The 11882-nt window shown below is 39.3% G+C and overlaps 1 protein-coding gene across 6 annotated transcripts in view; it reads left to right on the top strand.

Annotated features, from left to right (window-relative positions):
• The first annotated feature begins 2570 nt into the window (after positions 1-2570).
• Positions 2571-11882, top strand: part of pax2a (paired box 2a) — a 28965-nt gene continuing 19653 nt past the window's right edge. For 3 of the 6 annotated variants that reach the window (XM_028469077.1, XM_028469075.1, XM_028469071.1), the window contains exons 1-6: positions 2571-2946; positions 3955-4132; positions 5212-5409; positions 8053-8138; positions 8265-8384; positions 9311-9355. In XM_028469077.1, coding sequence (XP_028324878.1) covers positions 2904-2946; positions 3955-4132; positions 5212-5409; positions 8053-8138; positions 8265-8384; positions 9311-9355 — 670 coding nt within the window. In that variant the 5' untranslated portion in view covers positions 2571-2903. Of the gene's footprint in view, positions 2947-3918; positions 4133-5211; positions 5410-8052; positions 8139-8264; positions 8385-9310; positions 9356-11882 lie in introns of all 6 variants that reach the window. The other 3 variants (XM_028469076.1, XM_028469072.1, XM_028469073.1) reach the window with 2 other exon arrangements.

Below are 11882 nucleotides of genomic sequence, written 5' to 3'. Positions count from 1 at the left end.
TATATATATATATATTATTTCTGTCCTATGTTCTATATATGAACCACATATCTGAGTCCATGCAAATATCAGATCACTTGTCAGTGACGTCTTGCTAGACTCACAAATGGATGACATCGATTGTTGACCTGAGCTTGCGCATAAGGCCACATGTCTCAAACAGCGGAAGGAAAGGATTTGTATGGAAATTCATCATTTTTTCCCCTCCTGTCTCCCCACTGTCTGCCTTCCATCACATGTTAGTAAAATAATAATTATTTTTATTTGTATTATATTATTCAATATAATATAATATAATATAATAATGTAAATTGTGTCAGATTGTGTCACATCTTTAATTTACAATGCAGGCACAAATCAAAAACAATAATCTCATTAGAGTTGGGTGACTATAGGGTGAAACCTTTTATTTTTTTAAATTATGACGTAAATTAAGTTTGTTTGGCTGTAGCAGTAACACGTCACTGTGGCGGGACAGAGGGTGTGTGTGTGTGTGTGTGTGGGGGGGGGGGGGCAAACAGGGTTGTGTTGTGGGCGATATAGCAGCAGCTTTAGGGCAAAGGTGCACTGGGGTGTGAAATTACAGCCCATGGTGCTACATATTGTACCAGAAGCTCCCTCCTTTTAAAAAATGCAAAGGAAACCACCAAAAAAAAAAAAAAAAACGAGAGGAATCTTCCTAAGCTTGTCCATCTCTGCATAAAAAGGTGCACTGTATGTGTAAATAATATAGGAACAGTGCATGGTGTCAGTGCTGACAAAATTAGTTACTATAAAAAAAAATGTAACAGTGATTTTTATTCCAAATAAATAACATTTGCATTGATTACTTTCAAATTATTGCACAAAAAGATAAAAAATCCAGTTGGATACTCATGCAAACTTTAAACAAATACAATCCACTACATTTTATATAAGCACCACTTTCCTGGGTTTGTTTTCTTTTTGGATTGAGTCTTAACTAGAGAGATTAGGAGAACATAATTCTCTGTAGTCTTGCCATCAACCTTTGACCCGCGACCAAGCGCTACTACAGCATCAGCCCAATAATACCTGCCTCAGCCATGGCCCAGCCTGGAAAAGCGCAGCACACTGCTGCTGCTGCTGCTGCTGCTGCTGCTATAACATACAGAATGAGCGCCATCTACAGAGTATACGGCCGCACACATGCGCGGAGAACAAATGATGATGATGATGGTGGTGAGGATGATGGAGATGGTGATGGCCTACTGAGTGCCTTGTCCCTGTGCATGCTGCTGCACTCTGTGTGTGCACAGATATGGCACTTTGTTTAGAATGAGGGAACCTGACGTTGCAGGACAAAAAATATTTGTTATTAAATTGTCTGTATTATAGTGTATTTATTTATGTGTAAAAAATAAATTAGGCTGAGCCACAAAAAAAGTTTTTATTTTATTTTCCTAAATTTGTATTTGTGTAAAAATAATGAACAATAATAGAACATTGAAAAAAATAACATTTGAAAAATTGTACTAATATGCCTATTGTAACTTTTGTCAACAAACTAAAATATGAGGTTCATCATATATGTTATAAATAACATTTAAAAAATAATAACATTTGAAAAAATTGTACTAATATGCCGATTGGAACTCTTGTCAACAAACTAAAACATGAGGTTTATCCAAAGTGTAGCCCATATATGTTTTATATAATGAAAAAAAAAAAAAAAAAAAAACTAACATTTCAAAAATAGTACTAATAGGCATATTGTAGCTCACTGTCGCAAACTAAAAAATGAGATTTAGCCAAAGTCTTAGAGCCCACATGTTTATATATATATATATATTATACTTATATTATTATTATTATACTTATATTATTATACTAATATGCAGTGTATTTTTGTCAACAAACTAAAACATGAAGTTTATCCAAAGTGTATAGCCAATATATGTTGTAAATAATAACGTTAAAAAATAATATTAATAACATTTAAAACACAGCACTAATATGCCTATATTGTAGCTTTTGTCAACAAACTAAAACAGGAGGTTTATCCAAAGTGTAGCCCATATTTGAGCTGCCTGACAGTGCTCTACCTCTCTTCCACCCCCTTCCTTTAATTTCCTTGATTCCTCGCCCCAAAGTCCCATCATTTCCCATTTTGTCTCCCTCCCCTTCCTGGCTGTCGGATGCAGGGACCTCCTCATTTCGGCTGCAGATTTTTACGTGGGCGAATCACAAAGTGTTGGAATCTATTGCCTTTGTCTGACAAGTCATCCATCTCTATGCAAGGGGATCTGCGGGATGGGGGTATAGGAGGAGGAGGGAGGGGGTGATCTGTGGGACTGCAGCTTTTAGAAACAGACACACAGTGAGAGGGGCTTCATTCTTTGCCCAAAGCTCCGATCAGGCACAGTCCATTCTGCACAGGAGGAGAGGGGGACGAATGTTGTTATCATCTCCGCCCCTGTCTGGTTAACGCACAGAGGCTCCACCACTATCATCAGAGGAAGGGATTTTTTGTTGTTGTTGTTGTTGGGGTTTTTTTTTTTTTTTTTATTTTTTTTTTGGTTTTTTTTTTGACGTGGTGACCCGGCGGCTTTTGTTTTGCTCACGATGTCCTTTAAAGACAAACAGTGAAGCGCTTTGAGCCAACGTTGCAGCGTCCGGTGCGCGCTCCGCACACGCACGCCCTGCCTGGGTCATGCTCTGCACCTGACAGCCGCTTCTGCTTCAAACCCGCAGGAAAAAGAAGAAAAAAACTTCAAGTGAAGTTGCTCTGAGCTGTAGCAGCCCCGCGGACTCTCCCGACACGGACTGCTTTGCTCCAACATACACAGCCTTGTGTGGTTATTTTTTTTTCTACTGCTTTAAAGCTGCACCATCGAGGCGAGACGGCGACCTCAGTCGATTACCTCTCTTTCCTCTGCTATCCCATGGATATTCACTGCAAAGCAGACCCCTTTTCTGCCATGCACCGTGAGTATGCTGAATTAGTTTGGAGGGGGACATTTTTTGGTCATATTCGTTTTGGTGCTTTGCAGGAAAAAAAACAAAAAAAACAAGAATTATTTTAAATGCCACAGTAGATTCGATTGTGCAGCTTTTTCTGCATTTATATATTTTATGTCAAACAATTACAAAAAAAACTAACAAAAAACTATTGGAAACATTAAGGTGAGTTTTATTAACCTTTATTGTGTTGTTAATTTGCTGCGTAAATTAGCAATGAAATAAATATATAAAATGATTTTGTACTCTCTAAAAATAAGCCAAACCTCAAATTACTTATTACTATTATTTTATTTTATAATTCTTTCCTCAGCTATCTTTTTTTTTTTTTCAATTTGCATAGTTTGCTATATAAACTTAGATGTGACAAAAAGTTGTAAATCCAAACCTAATTTCAATACAAAGCTTTACAACCTGCAGTGCACCTTGTTTGCTAATGAACAAAAACGCTTTGATTTATCCTTAAAACGCACCATGAGACTTTTAAGCTAAATCATAATAATAGTATTAATTAAAACGGTGCTATACCCTAAAGTCAAATACTACCCCGGTATTACATCCATATGATATGCGTAAAAGAAGAGCCGGGCTCAGCCTGAATTATTCATCCCCTCCACATTGGTGCTGCTATTCCGCGTTTGTAATATGAGTTATCAAAGCGTATTTTAATTATTTACAATAATTGTGCAAGGAAATTTAAACAGGTCGAAACGTAATATGTGCGACATGTGTTGGGCTGTGAGAGGAGGTGGAGAGGCTTTAGAATTATTCTGGCTGAACCAAGCAATATGTGCATGCACGGAGTTGATTTGACAAATTGATTATTTAATTATAGTATTTATTTTGAATAGATTTTTGTCATTTAAAAATATTATTATTATTATTATTATTATTATTATTATTATTATTATCATATTTGGAAATTTGTGTCTTCCTCAGGTATCTAATGTTATGTCCCCCCTGGTGCTGCTGTTGTATCCCACGCAGGGCACGGCGGTGTGAACCAGCTCGGCGGGATGTTTGTGAACGGCAGACCCCTACCAGACGTGGTGAGGCAGCGGATCGTGGAGCTGGCACACCAGGGCGTCCGACCCTGCGACATCTCCAGACAGCTACGGGTCAGTCACGGCTGTGTCAGCAAAATCCTCGGCAGGTAAAAGGGTGGATCCAGAGCCCCATGTGTGCGAGTGTGTGTGCGCGCGCGTGTGTGTGTGTACGTGCGTGTGAGAAACATCAATCTTCTATAGATGCTGTATGCGCACCTTGGCTCTATTTCAGCCTCAGTCATCGCTTATAGAGGCAGGTCATTTTTTATTTTTATTTTTTATTTTTTTATTTCCCTCTTTTCCGTTTTTTTTTTTTTATTATTTTTTGCTTGAGCAGCAGTTTTGTGTTTAAATTAAATTTGTTCGATCCGTCACCTACAAATCCACAAGAGAAATCATAATAATGTGGAAAAATTGCATCATAATATTAAAAAAAGCAAAATAATAATCCCAGATAAACATGGTGCTGTGGGTGTAGAAAAATAAATTCGTGGTGCTATTAAATCATTCGGGATAAACTATTTAGACTATATATATATATATATATATATATATTCAGACACGCACACACACACTCACACCAGACTACCACAATAAAAGCTCAGATTAACAATCAATACATGTTAACCTGCATTCTAACCTCAGAATATATACAGCTCATTTCATACCATCTCAATGCTGTGAGATAATATTTTGAAATATATTTTTTCCAGCCATCAGAAGGCATTTCAGAGGTATTTCATTTCACACACTGAATGTTTCTTGTCCCCAACATTTTATACCAGTGGGTCATGGTGCAGGCATGTCGTGCATGCTGCTGTTAGTTATTATAATGGTGACTGGAAATTAACCCTTAGAGCTTTATTCTGTCCCCTTTTTTCCATGTCCGTCTCACTGCTCATGTTTGATTATGTTTGCTTTTTTTTTTGCTTTTTTTTTTTTTGGAAAAAATGTGCTCTTCCAGTTCACAGTGATCAAAGCTCATTTATAGCAAAATTAATGGATTGTTGTTGGAATTATATTTGTAGATGGCTATAGAGATCCAGATGAGATTTTTATTTATTTTTTTATTTTTTTATTCCGCAAATAGATGTTAATTAATAAAGCCAGTTATTTCACTGATCACACGCTGATTTTGTTGAAGGATTCATTCAGGAGTGCCTCAATCTGTCCCCCTTCCGTGCAGGTACTATGAAACCGGCAGTATTAAACCAGGAGTCATTGGTGGCTCCAAACCCAAAGTCGCAACTCCAAAAGTGGTGGATAAAATAGCAGAATACAAGCGGCAAAATCCGACCATGTTTGCCTGGGAGATCAGGGACCGGCTATTGGCTGAAGGCGTCTGCGACAACGACACAGTACCCAGCGTGTCTTCCATCAACAGGTAGGTGGGAAATATATCAATATTTTTAATTAAAGCGCACAGACTTGTTAATACAAAGCCTTTTGTCTTTTCTTTTTTTTTTTTTTTTTTTTTTGAATGTGGATTTTTAGCGACAGATTATCTAAAGGTGATTAGATTTGGAGAGAGGTAGGGGGGAAAGAAAACCAAATGAGACTTAAAAATAGGAAAATCCCAGGCATTCATCCGTAGGAAAGAATGATATATATATAGATATATATATAAAAAAAATGAAAATAAATACATAAATACATAAATAAATAAAAAGAAAGCAGAGTCATTTTCTCTTCACTCACAAGGTTGAACTGAAGTCAATTCCTGCGAAGCCTGCTTTTTTCGGGGTGGTCTCCGGTGTGTGCAATTCAATCCCCCTGTGCGGCCCTAGCGCGACACAGGCAGGCAGCACTGGGGGCCGCAAAGAATCACATCTGTCTCGATAAAAACCGATCGATAACCCGTAACCAGATCCAGAGGCAGAAGGAAATAGGTTCAATACGCGGACCACACTGCAGCGCATCGCTACGTTTACAAACACAGAGATGTCAGGCAACGAAATTTCAAATTATTATTATTATTATTATTATTATTATTATTATTATTATTATTATTATTATTATTATTATTATTTAATAATAATAATAATAATAATAATAATAATAATAATAATAATAATCTAGAAAATCGACCATGCGTAATGGAGACCAGTGTCCATGCAGAAGGAGCTCCTTTTGGCGCAAAAAGTGACAAAAACAAAGCCCCGTGGCGGCTGCCAGTGCTGAACTTTGGTTAGGAGGCACTGTTCCAGAGAGCTGGTCCTCAGCATTACATTTTAATGAGCTGAGAAGAGTCTCATAAAAGTATCTAAGCTAAATGAAATAGTTTGGATGATTCTTTGCCAAAATAAATAAATAAAAAGAGTATGTATAGCCTCAACTAAGTCTGTTTGAAAAAGGTCCCCTCAGCATTGCTTCACCTGTTGTTAAATGTGCCTCATATTTTAACTGTGACACAGTTTTGGGAAAAAATGAATCAAAAAAAGGTATTTTAAACCAATTAAATGTAATGCAGTAACACCACAATTTTGTATAATAAATAAAACTGCCAAAGACACAAATCTGCTACGCTTCCTTAACATTGTCATCTTGAAATTTGCGTCAGCGTTAAAAAATCTCATGCTTAACTAGATTAAAACACACACTGGCTGGTGGCAAATGAAGGTTTTGGGAAGGAAAAGGATAAACAGATGAGTGCAGACAGAGGTAATCATGGCCTCCTGGTGCTCTCTGTGGTTAAAGGTCAGACCTCTGCTCTGTTGACTAAAGAGGATGTCCTAGTTTTAAACACATTTTCCTGCATGAATTATTAAAGATTACACAGAGCCTGGTTGCCACTTTGTTTTTCTGTTTTCAGAGAAGAGTTTCCATGCATTGGCCGCACTGTGTCCATGCACGGGACAATGGTGCAAACCATATTGACTTACATCTTAATATTTCTTTGGGGATCTTTTTTATTTTTTACACAACAGCTCAGCACCAAAGTCATTAATTCAGCCATCTAAATTGCTTATTCAATATCAACAACGCCGACTGGAAAACAAAGTCCTTGAATTTATGATACTCCCTCGAGTCATGAGGTCAGATAACTGTTATAGTGAGATGTTAGAAATTCAAATAAAATATTGATGTGTGTGTTTTCTGGAGGAGGCTGCGAGCCTTTGTTGCCCTGCCTGGAGCGAGGAGTATATGGAGGACACACATATGAGATAGTGGAGGAGAATGAAAAGAGTCTGATGTACATTTTGGCCCCTGAGGAAGTTCACCTCATAGCTTTCTTGATGTAGTAGGCCTACACTTGTGGCTTTTTGTTGCATGCAAACTGTAACGTCGTCCACACAGTCGTTAAAGTCTGTTTGCTTGAGTGTGTTGAGTGTGAAAGTTTGTATATAATTTGCGGGAAGATGACAAGAAACACATGCAGGAATATGAGTAAAGATCAGGGAATATTTTTAACAAGGGCTCCTACAAACAGTAAAGTACAGAGTCATAGAGCCACACTGGACAGTAAAGAGAGGTGAAATTGAGAAAAGATGTGGTTGGTGAGAGTGAAATAGAGATGAAGAGAAGAGGAGGAGGAAGGTGAGGGGGGAAAAGAGAGAGAGTGAGAAAGAGAGAGAGGGAAAGGGGGATTATTAGAGCTGGCCAGGTAGAGCCAGTGAAGCTGATCATTGAGGTGAATTGATGTGATTTAATGCTTTGTTTGCAAGATCATTGCAGACCAAAGTGCAATGAAGATTTCCCGCCACATCACATCTTACTGGTATAGGGACTTTATCATATTTCTAACCTCAGAATCCAGTTAGATTGAATCCACCATCTCAGGGGGGGCAGCGTCTATTCAGCCTCACAGGAGCTCTGAGATTGGCCCCAAAGCCCTGAGATTGGCTATTTGTGACAGGCGTGTGAATATGAGGATACAAGCGCCACGAAGCCATGAAGCACTTGTCCATGCACAGGAATAAGTGAACGCAATGTGTTTAAGTGTTCCCAGCGTGACTGGTGCGGTGTGAAATCTCAATGCTTTGAAAGCGCTATTGATTGATCCATTTCTGGTTGTTCACTTTGCCAGGATTATCCGCACCAAAGTCCAGCAGCCATTCCACCCATCGCCCGATGGATCCGTTACACCACTGTCTACGCCCGGCCATACCATAGGTGAGCACCAACAGGGCTATACACGCTGATCACCATCTGATCCACCAACACAAACATGACAAAATGTGCAATTAGGAAACATGCAATCCAGCCGCTCACAAACACTAACCAAGCTTTCTATGCCAGTGCCCAGCACGGCATCCCCTCCAGTGACGAGTGCCTCCAACGACCCCGTAGGATCCTACTCCATCAACGGCATTCTGGGTATCCCTCGCTCCAATGGCGAGAAGAGGAAACGAGACGATGGTAAGGCGAGACAGAAGGTCCCTTTGTTTTCCATCCTCTTAATTCTTCTCATTACTCGTCTCCTACATTTTTCTTGCGTGTGAAGAGGATGGCATTTATGACAATGCTGCAGCCAAGTGTGTTTCTGTGTGCTGTCTCCAGTGACTTGTTACGATGTATATCTGAGGCAGGAAAAGGAATGTTGAGAGAGAGCGCTGTGTTTCAATCAGCTCCTTGATGCCCTATGTTTTATCATACAGAAACGCCTACAGAGCTGCATCTCAATTTTACACCATGCTCAGATGTATTGTAGATTTCCCATATAGCTGTCAGCCAACCCTAATCCCTCTTGGCAAGGCATCAGCATTCAGATACTTTGCACTTTCGTTTTTATGAACCAACAAAAAGCAGAAAAACAAGATATGAGAGGCTTTTCAGTCTTGACACTATCAGCGAACCCATTTATTATAAATGTCACATTTTTTTTCAAACAAAGTTACTCTTTGGTTGTGTGCTTAATCAAAGATAAAAGTCTAATAACTGATAATTAGAGAAACTTTAAAACAAAAATTATGTTCGTCATTATAACAGTATAGATTGGCCATATAGCGAATAGACTTTGATATGTTTTAAGATTAAGAGGAATCATATTTGTTCAAAGCATTAAATCCTCATTTCTCAGCAAGTGAGTGGACACACACTGCCCGAGGGCTAGTAGATTATCGGTTGTGCAAACAATTGGCTTTTTTAATGCCTATGAATTAACACGTCCCTGGTGGAGGCCGGAACAGGTGTAGGAACAGGCTGGTCGAGGCAAGAAAGAGAGCTGTGTGTACGTGTGTGTGTGTGTGTGTGTGTCTGATGTGATAATATGGTTGAAAATGATCTCAAAGAGCATTCATCACAACAGGCCCCTTCTTTATTCTTTATCTTTTCTTTCTCTTTAGTTCTCTGGACTGGAAGCCACTTGGATGGAAGGAAAATAGGACATTGTAAGTTAAAGTTTAAACAACTTTCTTTTTTCGCTTTGGTCAATCAGACCCCGATGCTCTCCTGTCACTTTGCTGTGTTTTTCTCTTCCAGGGTTATAATGCAATTATATGGTGTGGAAGCACATTTAGAAATTATTTCAGGTAGAGATGACGGTGGTTCCTTACCACCAGCATGGAGTTTATTGCACACCAGGATGCAATATTTTTTTTTATTTGGACAGATTCTTTCTTTTTTTTTTATTTGCCAATGATTTTTTTTTAATCCCCAAATTCTTCAATTAATTGCTTCACACCTCATGCAAGCAAACAGTTCTATATTAAAAAGTAGAACCTGTCTTTGTAGCTTGGGGGCCTGTGCTGTTCTATAGGTGCAGTCTGTCCCTTTACAAATTCATATTTGGTTTTTCTTTAGTTTCTTTGTTTGACATGTTCCTCATATAAAAACAACTGAAAAGTTGTTCATTCTTAAATTATTAACAATACCATTCAAATTATTTTAAGTTCTTGGTTGTCTTCTTTAAAGTCAAAGAGTTTTTGTGTCTTTTCTGCCGTAATTTCACAAATTAGGACATTTTGACTTGCATAGTCCTCATACCACTGGTGTTGTGATGATAGTGGCTTGTGTTCCTGCTGTGAGTAAAGTCAGCAGTTGCCCTTTTAGGAAGAAAAAAAGTCCCCATTACAACAGGGCTGTAGAGATAATGTAGTGTGACACGCGTTATGTACACCAGGTCCCCGTAAGACGAGCTTCAGGGACATAGGTGCCATAAGAGCTATTAATCTTTCCTTGTCATGTGTTATTGCAAATTAAAAGTAGCATGTTAGACTGGACGGCTTTGAGCAAGGATGGGTGGGGTGTGGGGCCCGAGAGGCGAAGGAGAAAGGAAATAGGAGGAAAAAGAAGAAGATGATAGGTGTGTGAGTGGATACATTTGAAGTGAGAATCTACCAGGACATTATTATTATTATTCGTGTACTAAAGTAGGAAAAATGAGCTCTTTCACCACATTTCTTTGTAACTTTGTCAGTTCTGATGCTCTTTGCACAGTGAACATTTTGACATTTACAAAGAATTTGCAATTCTGGTGAGAAAAGCTATTAATTCACAAATTAACGCGCCTCCACCCCGCACCATCCCCTCTCTGTTTCTTAGATGTGCAAGCTATCGAAAAGAAGAAATAGCCTCAAGGGGGAAAGAAAAGAGTCTCAGTGCAATAGAGATTGGTTTGCATGTCTGCAAGCAGTGATACCAATTATGCCAGTGCAGGGAGAATATTTCTTAATGCTCCCCTTCTACTTTGCTCCCCTTCTACTTCCTCCCACCAGCAGCACCACCACCACCTCCACCCTACCCAAATCCATCCATAGCCAGATTTATTTGTGTATCTCATTACAGGAAATGGAATGTTGTTCCTGCCAAATGCATTAATAGTGAAGTGGAGGTATTAGCCTGTTGTACAGCATGCTCTCACATAGTCATTTAAACCCATGGTGGATGCAGGAGCCAAGAATAGAAAGAAAGGATTGGATGACAACTGGGATGTGATTGTGCAGGAAATTAATTCCCATTGATAAATAGTGTCTCTATTGTTTGCACTTGTTTGTGACAGCATATATTCATGGTAAGTCATTGTTTTTCTAGTTCTAACATACATTGACAGGTTACTCCTGACCGTGCTGCTGTTTGAAGTTAGGTTGATGTGACCTGGGTGTATGTTTCCCACCTGGATGGAGCCCAGTGGAGTTCTCGGGTAGGAGCAGCAGCAGAGAAGGAGTTGCTGTGATAGATTAGATGGAGAAAGAAAAGGTCGTAACTTGTGATTGTAGCGTGGGTGTGGGATGAGTGTAGTAGAGGCTGATGAGAGAAAATATGGTAGAGTAGGTTGTTCATTCACAACATGAAAGAACGTCCAGGCACCGACTAGACCCGTGTCAGCTTTGGCTCGACGGCTTGATAAGAATTAATACAGCAGCTTTTCGAAAAATGTTCGGGAGACCCCTCCAGAGTTGATCTTTTATCAAATTCGACCCATTTTCAGAGTTTAAATTAGTTAGTGTATGGATTTGAACCTGGGCCTGCACTGGTTGACAAGTCAAGCCAATCCGTGACAATGAGTCAATAGAGGATCACTTTAGAAAATAAATGCATCCAGAGCGAGACAGGAAAATTGGAATCATGAGCACCATGATGGTCCTGATAGGTGTGTGGGAGACAGTAAAGCTCAGGTTTGAGAGGGGCCATGGAGCGTAACATGGAGACAAGAAGCTGTTAGGGCCCTGACTGTAGCACAGGCACAAAAGGTTCCATGCACACTATGTCCCCCCCCACACACACACCATCATATGCTGCTCCCTCTCTATCCCCCAACATTTAATTTCTCCTTATAGTGTCTCAAAATCAACATGGCAGCCTGACATGGCGACGTACAGTTGTAAACAACAGACAATGAGATCCATCGCAAAAAATATAAGGAGAGCAAATTCACTCAAAGGAGAAGATTCATGTCAGGGAAAAGTCAATTACAGG

Source organism: Gouania willdenowi, chromosome 15, assembly GCF_900634775.1.
Source record: "Gouania willdenowi chromosome 15, fGouWil2.1, whole genome shotgun sequence".
Classification (NCBI taxonomy): domain Eukaryota; kingdom Metazoa; phylum Chordata; class Actinopteri; order Blenniiformes; family Gobiesocidae; genus Gouania; species Gouania willdenowi.
This window is presented reverse-complemented; position numbering and strand designations above follow the sequence as displayed.